General features: G+C 46.0%; 1 protein-coding gene across 2 annotated transcripts in view; it reads left to right on the forward strand.

Annotated features, from left to right (window-relative positions):
* The window catches only part of EXT1 (exostosin glycosyltransferase 1), a 290,691-nt gene continuing 271,210 nt past the window's right edge, over nucleotides 1-19,481 (forward strand). The window contains exons 1-2 of one of the 2 annotated variants that reach the window (XM_085021811.1): nucleotides 1-76; nucleotides 145-1,751. In XM_085021811.1, the coding sequence (XP_084877937.1) occupies nucleotides 790-1,751 (962 nt within the window). In that variant the 5' untranslated portion in view covers nucleotides 1-76; nucleotides 145-789. Of the gene's footprint in view, nucleotides 1,752-19,481 lie in introns of both variants that reach the window. The other variant, XR_014843449.1, reaches the window with a different exon arrangement.

Below are 19,481 nucleotides of genomic sequence, written 5' to 3' on the forward strand. Positions count from 1 at the left end.
AGAACCGGGTAACATTCGGCGACCGAACGCGGCGGTCGGCAGCGATCGCGCGGGGGCCTGCGAAGCGCCGCTCGGGGCCGGCACTGCCCGCGGGGAGGACGCGCCGCCGCCGTCACCCAGCGCCGCCGCCGCCGCCGCCTCCAGCCGGGCCGCCGCGCGTCCCGGGGGCCGGCCCCGCGAGCGCAGGAGTAAACACCGCCGGAGTCTTGGAGCCGCTGCAGAAGGGAATAAAGAGAGATGCAGGGATTTGTGAGGTTACGGCGCCCCAGCTGCAAGATGCATTAGCCGGCTGAACGCGGGGATCGGCTGACTTGTTGGAACCCGAGTGCTCTGCACGGGAGTGTGGATGAGTTGAAGTTGCTTTCCCGGGGCTCGTTTTCCACGCTGCCGAGAGGAATCCGAGAGGCAAGGAAATCACTTCGTCTTGCCATTGATTGGGCATCGGGAGCTTTTTTTTTTTCCCCCCTCTCTTTCTTTTCCTTCGTCTTGTTGCATGCAAGAAAATTACAGTCCGCTGCTCGCCCGCCCTGGGTGCGAAATATTCAGCCCCGCTCTCGCCTGTCCATTGTGCAACCCAAAGATGAAAGACCGAAGGGGAGAAAGTTAAAGAAATCGCCCACATGCGCTGGATCAGTCCACGGCTTGGGGAAAGGCATCCAGAGAAGGTGGGAGCGGAGAGTTTGAAGTCTTTACAGGCGGGAAGATGGCGGACTGGAGCTGAAAGTGTTGATTGGGAAACTTGGGTGATTCTTGTGTTTATTTACAATCCTCTTGACCCAGGCAGGACACATGCAGGCCAAAAAACGCTATTTCATCCTGCTCTCAGCTGGCTCTTGTCTCGCCCTTTTGTTTTATTTCGGAGGCTTGCAGTTTAGGGCATCGAGAAGCCACAGCCGGAGAGAAGAGCACAGCGGTCGGAATGGCTTGCACCACCCGAGTCCGGATCATTTCTGGCCCCGCTTCCCGGACGCTCTGCGCCCCTTCGTTCCTTGGGATCAATTGGAAAACGAGGATTCCAACGTGCACACTTCCCCCCGGCAGAAGCGAGATGCCAACTCGAGCATCTACAAAGGCAAGAAGTGCCGCATGGAGTCCTGCTTCGATTTCACCCTTTGCAAGAAAAACGGCTTCAAAGTGTACGTATACCCGCAGCAAAAAGGGGAGAAAATCGCCGAAAGTTACCAAAACATTCTAGCGGCCATCGAGGGCTCCAGGTTCTACACCTCGGACCCCAGCCAGGCGTGCCTCTTTGTCCTGAGTCTGGATACTTTAGACAGAGACCAGTTGTCACCTCAGTATGTGCACAATTTGAAATCCAAAGTGCAGAGTCTCCACTTGTGGAACAATGGTAGGAATCATTTAATTTTTAATTTATATTCCGGCACTTGGCCTGACTACACTGAGGACGTGGGGTTTGACATCGGCCAGGCGATGCTGGCCAAAGCCAGCATCAGTACTGAAAACTTCCGACCCAACTTTGATGTTTCTATTCCCCTCTTTTCTAAGGATCATCCCAGGACAGGAGGGGAGAGGGGGTTTTTAAAGTTTAACACCATCCCTCCTCTCAGGAAGTACATGCTGGTATTCAAGGGGAAGAGGTACCTGACAGGGATAGGGTCAGACACCAGGAATGCCTTATATCACGTCCATAACGGGGAGGACGTCGTGCTTCTTACCACCTGCAAGCATGGCAAAGACTGGCAAAAGCACAAGGATTCTCGCTGTGACCGAGACAACACCGAGTATGAGAAGTAAGTGGCTCGGGGGTCGGGCCCTGCCCACCTGGTCCAGGTGTGAGGCTTGGGGGGCTGGGAATGGGGCAGAGGAACCCTCCTGTGCTCTTCCTCCTGCTCTGAGCCTGGGACTCAACCACCCGGTGCAGGTGCGTGTGGCCAGGAGCTGAGAACCAAGGGTGTGAGCTCCTCAGGCTAACGGGAAAGCCTGGAGCACTTTCTTGGGCCAAGTAGGTGACAGTGTCTCTCTCTTGCCTGGAAAACTTTCAGGGCGATGTGGTTCCTCTGAAGCGTGTGGGTTTGATCCAAGTTTGGAAGCGGCGCTTCACCGATGGATCATCGGGGAGGGTGTTTTGTGTGAGAAGGTCTAAGGACCCCAGAGGCTCTGAATCCATCCACAGTGTGGAGACCTTCCCCCAAGATTGATGCTTTATTTGCATTTCTCACGAGCAGGGGGAACTGCTTTCCCTGGAATTCTCCCACCCTCCAATTGGATTCTTTCCGTGAACCTTAAATTTGTGTTAGCAGTGGAAGTGCTTTAATTTTAGCTACTCAACTTTCTGTGCCTGTCTCTTCCTTACTCCCAGATGGTGTTGACTTTTTATGAAGGGAGACTGTTAGCTGGTTGGGGCCTGTGATCTTGCATGCATGAGTGCATTCATTCATTCATTCATTCCTATATGTTTGTATAAATATATCCTACCCCCTCCCTAGGAGAAGCAATTTTTTAAATCTGGGCCTAAGCCCCAGGGCTGCAAACTGCAGTTGCTTGTTTAGCTTTCCCTTTTCCCTTTGTCTTTATTGATTTGCATGTAAAACGGAGTCTGTTACTCTCTGAATGGGCTTGAGATGCCTCCTTACCCTGTGGAGTGAAGCAAGTTTTGTCCAGTTGCTAAGTAACTGAGTTGGATACTTTGTAGCCCTTCTCTCTCTTCCTTTTCCTTCCCAGTGACAGCAACTGACACACTGGACTTGGGATCAAAAACTGGTTTCCAGGAATCTGCTTTCACCTGAGCTTGGAGGGTCAGTTTCCTCGTGGATGGGGTGGTGAGCCCCAGACTCTCACTTCTGTCTGGCTGTGAAAGAGTTAGGGAGCTCCTACAGTGCATTTCCACGTTACGCCAGTTAAAACCCAGAGCAGCCTTGTGCTACCCAGGGAAGGAAGGGGAACCTCTCAGCTGAGTACAAGAGGAACTGGCAGAGGTTGGCAGATTTTGCAATTGATTCATGAAATGCAGACTAGGGGAAACGCTTTGCAGACCTGATTGGAACAGGAAGGGGCATGGTGGGGAAACGGCCCTGAAGTGAAAGGTTTGATTGTTGTCTGTGGATTTCCTCAGACACTTGGGCCTCTGTAGGAGAGATTGGAAGGGAAATTAAAGTCCTCCTGTACTTGATCAGAGATGGTGAAGGAGAAAATATCCAACACTGGGACTTCCCAACCCCCAACACCTCTCGCTTTTCAAGCGTAAGAAAAGCCCAAGGCTGTAGGATCAATTATGAACCTACATTTTACTCTGCTTCAGGGCCAGTGATGGGTGCAGTGGCAATGGATTAAAATTTTCTCACAACAGAAGCAAACTGTGGTTGGTAATGAATGCTTTGTTTAAACGACATTTACATTGACCTATTCCTGTGGGTGCTTGTAGGAAAAAATGCTTATAGCCTTTGAGGAATTTCTTTGTCTGGTTTATGGTGGAGTAACTCGAGATGAAGTCTAACCTTTCAGTGTCTTTTAAAGCAGTCTTACCGAATTTTGTAGCAGGATCATTGTGGTCTTCATTCTTTGAAAGGGGCTGGAGCTGCGATCTTACCTTCAGAAATTTGAATTGTACATTTATTGGAGGAACACCCGCAATCCACCACGACAATCATATCTCTTTACCCACCTGGTCTCAGAATAAATATTCAGTGTCTACATGCTCTGCTGAAGCTTTTTTTGAGAGATTGGCAGTGAGGGAAGGAGGGTTGGTTTCTTAGAAACTTTCATTTTTGCTAAGTAAATTTCACTAATTTTTGACCTCTTTGTAATTGGACCAAGAAATCTGACACCCACACCCTCGTTTTGGTTTTTGTTTAAAGACCGCAAGGTGTCAGGCCCTCAGGACAGGGATCTCATCTGAAAGGTGGCATTCAGTTAGGAAAGCAAGTGGCTTCTTTCTCCTAAGCAGGGGTTTCTTTTCCTGGGGTCACTTCTGGATGTTCTTCCTTCCCCTCTTGCATACTTTCCAGCTCTAATCTTGTGTCAGAGGCCGAGATGGGCCTGCAGAGTGTTTATATTCATTCGCCTGGTTGACCTGGAGTTTTAACTCATTGCTCGCCCTGGGTTATCTGAATGCTTTATCTCTGAGACATGGTGCTTGCAAATTGCCTTTTGCCGTTGACTTGGAAAGATAGGACGTTGAAGAGTGAGCCCTGAAATGTGATGAGAATGCTCACATAGCAGACAGCCTGGTCTTGTGCTCCAAAGTAAGCACAACTTCTGGGCTCTGTTACTTAGCCTGAGGTTTTCCATAAGTCAGCTGTGCATGTGTGGGACGCAGAACTCCTCCAATCAAATAAATGCCCGTCTCTCTCCAGGGTTTTAGAGAAGGATATTGCAGTTAGGTCTGTAGAAGGCATCCAAGTTTGACTTCTCATACTGATGCTTCGTTTGACCTTTAATTCATCACCTTGAACCTTAGCTCATCCTTTGGTGGTGTGGGTTCTAGACTGCTTCAGGGTGCTCTAAGCCTTCATTTGATAATGGCTTATAAAAAATGGGATCAATTTTCATCCACTCCTGTTCCTTATTAGTAAGTCCCTCTGAAAGGCTTCGCTTTAATTTGCTGCCACAAAGCAACCACGTATAACTTTGCTTCGGACTTCACGGGGTCTGATAATTAGATTGAAAAATGTATTGTATGGTGGCTGAGTTAGGATGCTATGGAATATGTATGAGCAGTATTAACTAAAAAAAGTTGTTTTTAGTGAAATTTAGCCTCATGTGACAGTAAGGATTTAGTTGAGGACCTGCATCTCACCTGCACTCTTGCGAAAAACAGACATTTGTTACGAAAGGTCTAGAAGAGCTACATGGAATGAAGGCAAATCCTTTTCTCATATAAAAGAGCAAGATTTTTGACCCACCCAGGATTATATTAAAAAATCCATTTTTATGACACCCATAATTAATTTTCATCGGTTACATACATTAACAGGTGTAGATGACAGTGGCTAAAATAAGTAACGGCAGCGATTACATGATTTGTAATGAGGCTTTTGAGAAATTCTCTTTTACGTCTTTTGAGCTTCTTATGCATCCTTGCAGAATCACTATATTTTTGCATGAACTTCATAGTTCAAATCCCTTCCAAGGGCATCATTGTGAAACTTCAAACTTGGCTTGCTGAAATAGAAGAAAGAAGGAAATGAGAGGTGGCTTCTATCTTTGACCCCTCCGAGGAGAGGAGTGGTGAATATTTTAAGCAGCTCTTCTGGGAATGGGCTGGATTCCATGCAGCCCTTTTGGACATCTTTTCCTGTGTTTGTTGAAGCTGTACCCCACAATCCTGGTGTTTTTAAGGGTACTGAAGGTAAGTGACCTTTCGACTTCCAACATCGTCATCTTACAGATGTGAAAACTGAGGGGTAGAGTGTTTAACAGGTTTGCTTAAGGTCGGGGAGCTGGTTAGTGGCAGGCCTTCTGACTTTCTCTCCCTTGACTTCCAGCGCTCCCTCTTCAATCACAGACACGCTTGAAAACTCTCCAGCCAGTAGCAGGTCCTAGTTGATGGTGTTTCTTATGGGATTTCTCTTGGAATCATTTGGGAAGCTGCTAAGGACTTTGGACAAACTTGGTGAAAAAAGAAAGCACAACCACATGTGACTTGTGTAGTTTTGGGGGTTGACACACAGCCGCTACTCAGGGCATCAGCAGATTTGAGAACTCCTGCTTTAGGGGTTCCTTTTTTTTTTTTTGTTTCCAACTCAGGTGGAGGTCCCTGGAGCTCTTTAGTTTAAGGAGGAGTATTTCTGCACCTTGCAATTTGGCCCTAAGGAATTGACGGAATAGGCTGTGAATTCACTGAGTGAGAAGTTGAATTCAGCTGCACTTAAAACAAAATGTGCACAAGCCAAGGCAGCGATTCTGTGTTTATTCCCTATTATCTCAAACTATGTTGCCAGACACCTTGAGCAAGTTCATGAGGCATCAGGGCACCTTGGAGAAATAAAAGGTGGATGAAACTGTGCTTCTCAGGTCTTAAATGTGAAATATTAGCACCTCTGCGCTCCCCCCCTCCCCACAGGTATATGCTAGCACAAAAGCCTTTCTAAAATAAACCACATAAGCACAGTTTAAAAAAAAATAAAGCTAGGGCAAGCCCTAGGCAGATTATGAAGCCAGCAGTGGTGTCTTCTTGCACAGAGGTTCTAATTCTGTCTGCTCCCCCGTTTCTCACCTTCTCTGAACTTGCTTTCTGGAGAGCCACCGAAGGCCTCATTTGCAAGGAATCCTGAAAGGTTGGGGTTGTCTGTTCTACTTCTAGGGACATTTGCAACCTGGTTCAACAGCGACAGTTGAAAGTGGAATCAGTGACCTAAGCTGGGAGCCTGTAGGATTTGGTCCTCCAGAGAATGGTTTTCCACTAAGGCTTAGGCAGGCGCAGCCTGTGGGAGGCCACCTTTGGACCCCGTGACTGTGACAGCAGCTTTGGATGGCACAGACTTGTCCTGAAGGGGTGCTGTCACTCCCTCAGGGGGTGGGTTGTTCTCTTTGTTCGAAGGCCTGTAGATGTGGCTCCCCAGAATCCAGTGCTAGAAACACCTGCTGACAATGACCTTGAGTTGTGGGGGATACAAAGGCTCCTCTGCCGCTTTGCTCACAACCCCCTTGCCAGGTGTCTTGTCAGGCCATTTTACAGGTGTGTAAGCTGAGGCCAGCTCTGGAGGGTGGATTGTCTTAGGCTGCACAGCCTGTACGTGGCTGGCTGAATGGAGGGTATAGCCCAGGTTTTCTGGCTCCCATTCCTCTCATTTCTCTGAGGCCCGCTGCTACTTCACGACAGTCACTTTTCTGCACAGCCTCTTCGGAAGGAACCCATCTGGCTCCGGGGTCACTGGATTCTGCAGCATCCTGAGCATGTTCGTGTTTGGATGTGCATGCTGGGAGCTTAGTGACTGTGTTTCCGTCAGAGCTTGGCTGCCTGTGACCAAGTTCCTTTGAGGAACAGGGACTCCCCCAAAACTGCAAGGCATTTGTCCTGTGCCTGATGGGAAGTGGCCTTTATTAGCTCGCGTAAGCCTTTCAACGACGGTCTGTCAAATCCCCATTTCACAGATCAGCATGCAGGCCCCAGAGGGTAAAGTAGGAGCCCTAGTCCCATGTGGTGATTAAATGGCAGGGTTGGAACCAGGCACCTTGGATACCGAAGGTGCCTGCTCTTTCCTCTATACAATGTTGCCGCCTGAAAGAGAGACAAAATTTACCTGTTTACAGTTGCTTATTAGTGAGTTCAGTATGATTTGGGTGTTGGTCATATCTTTTTTTTCCCCACTCTGCTTCCTTCACATGCATTTTCCAAGGAAAAATTTGGCTCAGAGATGTAATCAAGATGACCCCTGATTCTGACACTTTAGCATCCAACTCTTCCACGCTTCCATTCAAGGAGCATTGTAACCCTGCCTGCGTAATTCTGCCTTTAATTCTCCGCTAGAGCTCTTCTTTTCAGGAAAGTGAGGAAGTGAAATTCTCATTGTGGCTCAGTGGGTTAAGGACCTGATGTTGTCTCTGTGAGAACGAGGGTCTGATCCCTGGCCTTGCTCACTGGTTACAGATCCAGCATGGCCCTGAGCGGTGGTGTCGGTCGCAGAGGTGGCTCGGACCCCATTGTTGCTGTGGCTGAGACGTAGGCCAGCAGCTACAGCTCCGATTCAACGCCTGTCCTAGGAACATGCTGCAAGGAATATGCTGCAAGTGTGGCTGTGAAAAGAAAAAAAGAAAAGTGAGAGAGTGAACTGTATGTGACCTTTGCTCTCACTGATAGCACCTTGCAGGGTTTGCCCTGTCCTGGGTGTCAGGGAACCTATGAGATGGTACAGGGGTGACTGTGCCCCAGGTAAAAGGTGTGATTCAGCAGAATAGGAGACCCACTGGAAGATTCCATTTCTGGCAGAGCAGGCCAGGTTTCTGGATGGTGGCATACCACGGCCCCAGGCCCTGAGGCTTCCTAAAGAAAAACAGTGCTTAAAAACATGATAAAAGTTATACAGAGCCTTGGTGGAACATTAGAAAACTGTAAAATATATGAAAATAAATTTTGGACTTCCCATTGTGGCTCAGTGGGTTAAGAACCCGGCTAGTACCCATGAAGAGAGTTCTATCCCTGGCCTCGCTCAGTGGGTTAAGGATCCATCTGGTGTTGCCAAGCTGTCATGTAGGCCAGCAGCTACAGCTCCAATGTGACCCATAGCCTGGAACTTCCAGATGCTGCAGGTGCGGCCCTAAAAAAAAATTAAAAAAAAAATTTCTTTTCTAGTCCCCGATATGAGCTAAACACTATTATTAAATTTCAGTAGTTGGCCAGTTATAACCCCATGGACACCAGTGTAATTCTTTCTCTGTGAACCCAAGTACCTTGTACAGATATGTTAATTATCATTTAATTAATAGTAAGTAAATTTAACACATTTTCCTTAAGTGCCTTGTTTGTGGCAGACTCAGAAGTCTTGGAGCTGGGCCCACCAACGTGAACAAGACAAACTCCTGGCCATTCTAGTCTGTCGGTTCTCTAAAGTTGAAGGCAGACTTTAAGTGTATTTTTTAATTTTTATTTATTATTTTTTTGTCCTTTTGCCTCTTCTAGGGCCACACCTGCGGCATATGGAGGTTCCCAGGCTAGGGGTCCAGTTGGAGCTGTAGCTGCCAGCCCACACCAGAGCCACAGCAATGTGGGATCCCAGCCGCGTCTGCGACCTACACCACAGCTCATGGCAATGCCAGATCCTTAACCCACTGAGCAAGGCCAGGGATCGAACCCGCAACCTCATGGTTCCTAGTCGGACTCATTAACCACTGTACCACGACGAGAACTCCCTTTAAGTGTATTTTTGCATGTTGCTTTTTTCTTCACACACTCTCTAAGAGCATTTTCCTTTCCTGCTAAATAGGAAAATCCTATTAAAATACTAAAGGGGGATTTTGAATGGGGGCATGATTCTTTTTAGTAACTTAGAGCTGTGCTGTTGTTATTTACATTTTCTTAGAGATTTACCTTGTTTCCCATCTTTTCTTTTATTATACGTGCGTCTGTGATGGATTTCACTGTACCGAAGATTGGTTTTCTCCTTGTCTCTCTCTCCGAAGATACAGAACTTCTTCTCTCCTGAACCCCAGCTCAGTCCTTTTTGGAGAAATAGCTGTTTTGGGGGTGAGTCTGAGCACCCGCTTAGCGAAGTAGCCATCAGTACAAGACTGCTTAGATAAACATTTGTAGGTGTTAATTGGTCCTGCAGGGGGTCTTTGAGGCTCCCACTGCTTCTGTTCCCTTTGAGGTTTTGTTTTTGCTGAAGCCAAAAACCTCTCTGTGTCTCTTACTGAGCCCGTGAATTCCTCCCTGTGCTCAAAAAGCCTTTCCTGGGATCTCAGAATCTGTGGAGCTCACCTGTGTGGGTGTCATTTTTTTTCTTATTTATTTATTTTTTTTTAGCTAATTGTATCAGTTGATTAAAGCCATCCTCTCTTTTCTCCTCCGTTGTTAAATCCAAGGTCCTTTAGAGGTGAATTGAGACAGGTGGCTTTTCTTCTGGGGCATCCAGGTCAGGTCTGGGATTTTAAGTGCAAATGAGGCATCATTCTAAGTGATTGAAAAACTGAGACAAAAAACAGAATGAACCAAACAGTTTATGCCTAGTTAGTTCAGGGCTTCAGGGCTTTTTCTTGGCCTGGTGATGGCTTTGAGCAGCCTTGAGATTTGTGGAGATATGCTTTTTCCGGTTGTCTCCGTCTTTGTCTTCTGGGGAGCCCTTGAGAAGAGAGTGGTCACCCTGGACGAGGGATGTGACTGACCCCCACACACTCCTAGGCCTCTCAGCCTCAGTGTCCACATCTGTCAAGTGGGGGATCATCACCCCTCACAGGGTTCTGGAAAGGTCGAAAGGAAGTAGAGTCGGTAATTGCTTGTAATGCAAAACCTTGTACACGCTCATGTGCTCTCCACGGTGGTGGTGTTATTAAAAAGCCATCTTCTTGCCATTTTCTAATCAACCACAGAGGTTTGCTGAGTTTCATAACTTGGCTCTTAACTAAGCCACAGAAATAACTGCTCATCTCTTTCTTGATACTTAAGTCCCAGGAAATCGTGGTAGGTGCCCTGGAAGGCTGGCCAGTGTTTCGTGAGCTGTGGAAAGCCCTAAGTGTTGCCTGGGAGCTTGCAGGTGGCACAGGGCAGAGGTGGGAGCAGGTGGAGGGTGGTCCCCGGGGGAGCCAGGCATGGCCTTGACTCCAGATCCTCTGGGATCCCTGGGTGATGCTCGAAGAATGCAGGTAATGTGAGAAAAAGAATGCATGTATGTGTATAACTGGGTCACTTTGCTGTACAGCAGAAATTGACAGAACATTATAAATCAACTATAATAAAAAATTTAAAAAAAAGAATGCAGGTTTTCCCTTTTGCAAGTGACTCTTTGCCCTCACAGGTTGATGGTGACCTTTGGAAGGGTACCTTGTATGCATGGGCTGGTTTGGCAGGCCCTTAGATTGCAAAAGCAGAATGTCGCTCTGGCCCCCTTAAGTTCAAGGATTTCTTGTGAGGGGATGTGGAACAGAAACTGGACTGGAACTGTTCCAGGAAGTTCTCAGGACCCAGCACAACACCTGGGATCTGCTCCTTTCTTCCCACTCTGAACCTTCATGTCTCCCCTGGCTGGCACCTCTGTGCCTGTGTGTGTGTCTGCCGACCACTTGTTGGTCTTTCCTGAATCCCCTGGAGGAAAGCAGCCTGATTGGCTTTCCTGGGGTTTATTACCGCTGGGGAGACCCATTCCTACGAGGCCACATCTCTGGGTCTGGTGGTAACCTCGTCAGATAAAAGACTGCCCTGTTGCCTTGTCATTCTTGATTTAATGGGTGGCCATCCTTTTTCAAAGAACAGCCCAAAGTTGCTTCCTGGAACAGGGGACTGCGGTTAGGGGAGGTTGGCTGCGGCAGGCACTGTTGAAGCCATATCCTGTTGGCACAGACGTATTTGAGCCTGGTAGATGATGGTAATAGCAAGAGCAACCCATATTTCTTGAGAGTATACTCTGTGCTGGGTGATGAGCCGTACCTTCTTTAATCTTTCTGGCCACCCTGGCAGGAAGGAGGCTCAGTGGAGGTGCAGAACGAAGTTCAGAGAATCTTTAAAAGTGATTTGCCTCAGAGCACACAGGGTATGAACCGAGGTTCCGTTCGTCTGACTTCTGAACTGGGGCATTCTTAACCGCGACACCAGAGTGCTTCTGCACAGCTGGAACGGAGGTCGTGAAGACCACACGCTTGTAAACAATAGTGTGATTGATTTACAGAGTAGCACTGGTGTTTCTCACCTAGGACTTATTCATTCTTCCTGGAGAGAGACGGTTGTAACCAACTTGATAACCTGGTTTCTCAGCCCACAGCAGATGAAAAGCAGTCCATCTCAAGAGAAAGGGATTCTTGCAGGCAAATCTGGGGAGTAGGGACAGCTGGCAACCCAAATGGAAGGAAGCAGGCCAGGGGAATGATAAAATGTCACACCCAGAAGGAGCAAAGAAGCATTGCAATTTTAGAACAGCTGGCTCGGAGCCCAAGCGTGTCCTGCAGACGACCCAGGGGTGGGCCTGTGAGTCCCACCACCTCGCACCCTGCTTGTCACCAGAGCTTCTGTAAATATTTGATGGGCTACAGCCTGATGCAGTGCTGACCACGAGCCCTGCCGGGTACAGAGGTCTGTGTTTAAGAAGTAGAGGAGGAAGTTCCCGCTGTGGCTCAGCGGTAATGAATCCATCTAGTATCCATGAGGATGTGGGTTTTATTCCTGACCTCACTCAGGAGCGTTGCCATTAGCTGTGGTGTCGGTCACAGATGTGACTCGGATCCTGCGTTGCTGTGGCTGTGGTGTAGGCAGGCAGCTGCAATTCCCATTCACCCCCTAGCCTGGGAACTTCCCTATGCCCCAGGTGCAGCCCAAAAAAGGAAAAAAAAAAAAAAAAAAAAAGAGGAGCAAGTAATGAATTTTATAAGTTTAAAAAACTGCTAGGGTTAAACTAAAAATATTTTGGCGCCCAGGAGAAGAAGCTCTCCATTTGAAAGCTTGTCTACAAAGCCTAGCAAGTTCCCCCAGAGCACTGGGTCTGTGGGGTGTCCTTAGAGTTTGCTTTGGAGTTGTGATATTTGTTGGTAACTCAGATTTTTGGGGTTTTATGATACATAGCAGTACTTTACGGTAATGAGATAGAAAGTTTTTTGCTGTTGCAGTGTGGGCCTGTGATGCCAGTCGTCCTTGATTGACTGGGGCTCCAAATGACTTGGGCTCTGGGCTCAGGTAAAGAGAGTGGCCCTGGGCCCAGGCTGTCCTGCCTGCCCCAGGTGTGGGTTGCGGAGGCAGAGACTGGGTGCAGGGAGGTGCCCTTAAGCGGATGAGGGAAGACCAGTGTGTTGCTTAGGGGCTGCCCTGCTAAGTATGTTTGGACACAGGTCTGTAGCCTGCCTGTGGTATGGAAATTCCCAGGATAGAGGTCAAATCAGAGCTGCTGGCCTACACCACAGCAATGCCGGATCCTTAATCTGCCGAACGGGGCCAGGGATCAAACCCTCGTCCTCATGGATACTAGTTGGGTTCAGTCCCTGGATTGGATACTGGACCACTGAGCCACAACAGGAACTCCTATAGCCTGCTTTTCCCACATTTCTAGGGGTGCCCAGGATAGGAACTGATTGGGTAGCGATCTGGAGTGGATTTGATATTTCCTACATATATTCTAGGTTGGCAGAAATCATCCACAGCATCACGCACAAAAAACATCACCATGCCACCCTCCTCCTTGATCTCATAATGGTTCATTCATATGCTATCAAGGTGGGATTGGTCCAGCTCCAGCTGCCTTTCCATCCCCAGCCCCTTGGCAAGGCCCCCTTCCTCCTCTTCCCTTTCCCCATATGCCCTTTTCTCTCTTTGGAAAGCTGTCCCCCAGCTCCATTTCACTTCTTCCAGAGTCATTTCCTTGTCACCTCACACTTGGTCACCTTCTCCTGTTACATGCTCTTATAGAACAGTTTATACTTGTGGCTTTTTTACATGCATTTGCTATTTGTTTTTCTCTCCCCAGTAATTGTCTGGGCCTTGAGGGGAGAATTCATGTTGGTTTTTCATTCATTTACTCAACAGATACTTATTGAGCACCTACTGTTTCCAGGCACTGCGGAGGCAACGGTGAACCAAACAGACACACATCCCTGCCTCAAGATGGTCACAATCTAGTAGTAGTCTAGGCTGATACCATATCAATTTACATATATTAGAAGGTGCTAGATGCTGGGAAGGAAGGCAGCTTGTGGAAAGGGATGGAGGCAGTGAATCTTAACCTAGGGCGCTTCTGGAAATGGGGCCTGGGCCCAACTCCTGGCCAGTCAGCCTCTCTGCAGATGACATTGGGGTTTTTAAAAAGCTCACCAAGTGATTTGGGAGAATGGGAGTGGTGGATGTTTAAATGTGGGGGGAAGGAAGGCCTTGTTGGGAAAGTGATGTGAGCTCACCCACCTTTTCGTCTTCCCAGCCTGACGACGCGTGCTGGGGGCACTCAGTTTTTGGTGGATAAATGAAAAAAAAAAAAAAAAAAAAAAAAAGACATTTATTTAACCACGTGAAATTTTACTGCTATTGACCACGTATTTAAAGCCTGGATTCTGTAGATGTTTCTCTCTTTGGTTTCCATCACAGGCCTCCCGTGTTTCCTCCAAATTCATCGTTTGCTGATTTACCCAGAGTTTCTTTTTGTTTTCAAAGGGGCTGTTTCTTTCAATAACTGTTTTTTTTTTTTTTTTTTTTTTTCCCCCCTCCAAGGTAGTTTCTTTTCTTTCTTTTTCTTTTTCTCCTGTTCTGTTGGATGTAATATCGGGAAAAGCAAATTAAAATGAACTGATGGGCTTTACTGCATGTTATGAATCTAAAGAATTTACTGCTGCAGGAGACACCATTATGGTCCTTTTGTCATTTAATTTTGACAGTCTATAGATATTGGGACTTTTTTGTCTGTTCTTAATTGCAATTTTTCTCCCCAGTGGTCAGTTGGATATAACTTTTGGCTTACATTTTCTGCTCAGGTTACATCTCAACTCTGTTAACGGATATCGAAGCATTGCCCCAGAGTATATGGTAACACAGTGCTTAATTGAGCTATCCGGCTTCTAGTGAATTCATATTGAGATTTATCATTTAATTAAAAAGCAAAGGGGGGGAAAAAAGCAAAGGAAAGGTGTACAGTCGTTTCTCTCATTGGCCTCCAGTTCCGGCTTTTAAAATCTCCTGGCTTGTGTGTGTCAGCTTGTGGATTGTATGGATATCGTGTAAAAGAACACGTCAAGGTGTACAGATGAAAAAGGCGAAGGCGCTGTGTCACAGTTACTTGGCGTCTTACTGGGTCTTAAAAGTGGATTCCGATTTGGTGGCAATCATATGACACGATTAAGCATGAATTATGCTTTATGTTTTTACAAAACTTGCTAGGGTCATTTTCCAAAATGATTTCTAGGTCTGTATATCTGAACCAATCTGAAAATCTCATCAGAGGGGACCTAATACTGAAATGCTTTAGCTTTACTGAGAGGCAGAGAATAAATTTTTCTTGAAAACACTATTTCTTATATGCTGCATGCTCCTTTAAAATTCACACTGCATTAAAAAGCTACCTTTAAGCAACACCTTTTATAATAACTGCATTTTTAAGTATGCAAGTGTAATGTTGCAAACCTGTAAATGTAGGGCAGGCAGCTTTTATTGATTCAAAGACTGGAAATGTATAATATTTCCTGTATTTAGATTGTAGAGTTATATTACATGTTTTTAAAAAATTGAACAGTATTTTATATTAAGATAAAATTTAAGTACCTTGATGTTTAGTATAGTTCAGAGATGAAGTAGTATTTCCCCGCACTTATTTTTAGCCTTAGCCATGTCTGAGTAGGATAAAAGAGTGCAAAGAGGACTAAATATCAAAATAAATCTTTTTTGAAAATTGAGATATAATCGACATATAACAGTGTGTTAATTTTAGGTGTATGTCATAATAATTTTATATATATGTGTGTATATATATATGTATTACATTGCCAAAGGACACTATGTCTATAGATATTGTAAAATATTATATGTATGCATATTGTGAATGATATGTATGTATTAGCAGTATGTATATATTGTGAAATGATTACCACAATAAGTTAACACCCATCACCATACATTGTTACTTTTTTTTTTTTTTTGGTCTTTTTAGGGCCACATCTGCCGCATATGGAGGTTCCCAGGCTAGGGTTCGAATCAGAGCTGTAGCAGCCGGCCTACACCACAGCCACAGCCATGCAGGATCTGAGCTGCATCTGCAACCTACAACACAGCTCATGGCAATGCTGGATCCTTAATCCACTGAGCGAGGCCAGGGATGGAACCCATGTCCTCATGGATACTAGTTGGGTTCATTAACCGCCGAACCACAATGGGAACTCCCACATTTTTTTCCTTGTGATGAAAATTTTGAACCTCTGGCAACCACCAGTCTGTTCTCTGTATCTATGAGTTTGGATTTTTCTTTTTTTATTCATAAATTTATTCATATGGTATTTGTCTTTCTCTGTCTGACCTATTTCACTTAGCATAATACCCTCAAGTTCTCTCCATGTTGTCCCAAATGGCATCATTTCCTTCTCTTTTAAAGACTGAATAATACTCCATTGTGTGTGTGCGTATGTGTGTATGTGTATATACACACACATATATATATATATCTCACATATTTCCTTTATCAGTTCATTTATTGATGGACACTCTCGGGGGTGTTGCTGACTCTTTGAGCCTCCTTGGGCCTCAGTTTCCCTTAACTGTTTCTCCTGCATGGTCTTGTGAGTTCATCACCCTCTGGGGCTGTGGGTCTGTATACACAGGTGTATGTCGGTGCATCTGTTACCTGTTTATCTGAGGAGAGGGGCCCTGTGTTCGGTCCTGCTATCATGGTGTCAGTTTTATCTGGAGGAGGGAGAATGAGATCATGGCAGTGACCTTAAAGATCTGGTGCAACTCTTGTGTTACATAGATAAGGGTGTAGAGCTCCAGGAAAGTTGGGTAACTTGCCCAAGGTCACGGAGCTGGTTGTGACAGAGAAGGGAGTGGAACACATACCTCCTGACTTCTGCCAAGTGTGGCATGGCGGTCATGCACACAGGCTCTGGAAACCAGTGGCTCGAATTTGAATGGTGGCTCTGCCCCTAGTTGTGAAACTTGGGGCAACGTCTTTGCTTCCATTTCTTCGCTTGTAACATGGGGATACAAATAATTCCTATTTCATGGGGTTGTTGCCGTGAGGATTAAGTTAGTGATGTTACATGTAAGAGGCTTAGACCAGTGCTCGCTACATAGGAAGCACTCAGTCAGGAACCCCCGTTACTGTCATTAATCTTTTTGTTCCGTTAGACCATGTTGTACAATTTCAGATTTACTGTGTGTGTATTTGTCATTGTTTTCACTTCATTTCTCCATGTGACCTATCTGTTTACAGCTCATTATAACTGTAGTGCACCATGATACAGTAGCTTGCGAGTCATGCAGAAGCTCAAGGTGCTTTGGCAAGTGCCCAGAATTCCAAGCCCCTGTTGTAACTATTGCCAAAATACAATAGATTTCCATTTCCCAGAAGTTGTCCGGTGGAGGGTACAAGTTATTAATACGACTTTGTGTCTTTACATCTTTTTTTCCTTTTAGAAAAGTACATATGATGTTTTCCACCCATTCTACGAAGCCTGAGCAATCACGTAAGACTTGTTCCTGCTTCTTTTTTTTTTTTTTTCTTTTTTTTTTTGTCTTTTTAGAGCTGCACCTATGGCATATGGAGGTTCCCAGGCTAGGGGCTGAATCGGAGCTGTAGCCAATGGCCTACACCACAGCCATAGCAACAAGGATCTGAGCTGTACCTGCGACCTACACCACAGCTCATGGCAACACTGGATCCTTAACCCACTGAGCAAGGCCAGGGACCGAACCCGCATCCTCATGGATACTAGTCTGTTTCGTTAACCACTGAACCACGATGGGAACTCCTGTTCCTGCTTCTTAAAAAGCATTATAACGGTGGTAGATGTGCTGGTGACAACATCTGAAATGACTTTCTGAGCTAAACCTGCATGAGGCAGAGAAAATAATACTAGTTATTTTCTTCTCTGAATATTCAAGTAGGCGAAGGAGCGATCCCAACATAGTGGGGTCCTTAGCAAATCAGGAAGCAATAACACTGAATAACTTTCTACTCTCCACATTTGCATGGCTGTTAACAACTAACGCCTCTTTTTTGGATGGCATCATCAGCTGCAGCAGGACGTGGACCTCTGGACCCTTTCTGCATGCTAAGTTTAAGCCGTGTGACCCTGGCCTTGATGATTAAACTTGTAACGGCAGCTGGGTGAACACGAGGGAGGAAATTTTAGCCTGTGTTCTGAAGATCTGGGAGGGCTCAGGCACATCGTAATTTATATTTTCATTCTTTCTCTCGGGAGACACAGCTGCAGTTATGAACAAACACGTTGTCAGAGCTTTTCTGTAATAACCATCTCTGCCACCAGATCCAGAGGTGATCGGATGCCTACTGAATTCCACACGGCAGCGGGCCTTGGCTGTGATGGAGATACACCACAGGTCAAACCCTGTCCCCTGGCACCTTACCACGTCCCCTCAGAAAGCATGTGAGAACAGGATTATGTCCTTGTCGTAAATCACAGAATCTTAGACAGCGCTCTCTAACATCAGCTTTTGAAAAAGAGACTCTGGGGAATAATTCATTAAGTATAAGTAAAGCGAGACCTGCCGCCCTCATCTCAAACATGATACTGCTTGGGTGCAGACAACAAGCAGGCGTGTATTTTATGCATAATAGCGACTGTAGGCCTGCAGTTATTTGTATATGGAGTAAATATTCAAAATCCCCCCCTTTTTTTTCTCCCTTTAGAAACACTGCTGGGTCAGTGCTGGCTAATGTTTTCTACCAAGAATCAGGTGCTTTTTTTTTTTTTTTGGTTCCCACCTCCGTGTCCCAAAGTCCTCTCCTCTCTTCCCCACAAAAATAAAAATTGCCCTTCCTCTCCCAGTAATCGGACTTGGAGATTCAAGCAGCAGTTGAAATAAAAACACTGTATTGTATTTCCAATTAACTCACTTAATTAGATGAGGTGAATTAATTGGATTTTTTGACATGTCTCTTAAAGTCTAAAATACTTGCTTTTGGAATTCTCAGGTACAGTGGCTTGCTGTACCCGTCTGCTCCTTGGTTCGCCACTGGGGTAAGACCTATCATTTGAAGCCTGTCATTTGAGTTCCCCTCGGGGGTATAAAAGTGGCCTAGTGATTTTTCAGATAGTGGAGCATAAATCAGCAGGCCCAGGGCATTCCCTGCTTATCACCGGGCTCATCAGCAGCAGCCTGGATTAAGCATTACTCTGTCCACACAACAGATGAGATGCTCATCTTGGCTTGTTTCCATCATGTGTGGGTGGGCGCTCTGAAGTTTTCCTCCCTGCTCTGTTTTCTCACCCTGTATAATTTTAGGGGTCTGCAAGCTTGGAGGGGGCTCCTTACATCCTGTCGTTCAGGGCCTGGGGAAATTCTGGAATTTAGACTGGAGGTGGTTTTAAACCTTAGATTGTTCTACCATGCCTTATAATTATTGAGTTTTTGTCCCTCCAGGTGCATATTTTGTCTCTCTGGGTGTATTCCTGGGTAAAGCTGGTTCATTCTCCCCTGTACTCCAGAGTTCACGACCCGCTGGAGTCTTTGGCTGGACAGGTGCTTAGTTAACTGTTACTACATTTGAAGTCCTTTTTTTTTTTGTCTAGAAATTCTAGAACTAAAACCGATAGAAGTATGACTCTGGCATATCCTAGAGTTTTTCATCTTTTTTTTTCCATCTTCTTTTTCTTTTTTTTTTTTTAAGTTTTTTAATTTTTAGTTTTCTTTTTTTTTGTGTGTGTGTTTTTCTAGGGCTGCACCAGTGGCATATGGAGGTTCCCAGGCTAGGGGTCTAATTGGAGCTGTAGCCACCGGCCTATGCCACAGCCACAGCAACAGCAACATGGGATCTGAGCCGTGTCTGCAACCTACACCACAGCGCATGGCAACGCTGGATCCTCATTAACCCACTGAGCAAGGCGAGGGATCGAACCCGCAACCTCATGGTTCCTAGGCGGATTCGTTAACCACTGAGCCACGACGGGAACTCCAGTTTTAGTTTTCTTAGTTTCTTTTTCAAATATAGATGAAGGAGGCCAGACCAAAAGAATGATGGGGATCAAAGTACACAGCACCTCTTGTCATGGTGGAAAAATGCCCCCAATGGGCTTTTTATCTACCATTTGCCTCCAAATATCTTTTGAACATAAAATTATTTGGATGTTTCACTTTATGTTCCACTTGGATTTAAATCTGTAAGTCTTATCTCAAGGGCTTGTGTATTTGTTTTTCGTCTGTTTCCCTGGTTTTAACACAGTGCTGAGCATAT

The sequence above is a fragment of the Sus scrofa genome, chromosome 4 (assembly GCF_054392235.1).
Source record: "Sus scrofa isolate SSC_HxYL_T2T_F1_AM1 chromosome 4, Sscrofa_HxYL_maternal_Yorkshire_Landrace_v2.0, whole genome shotgun sequence".
NCBI classification, from domain to species: domain Eukaryota; kingdom Metazoa; phylum Chordata; class Mammalia; order Artiodactyla; family Suidae; genus Sus; species Sus scrofa.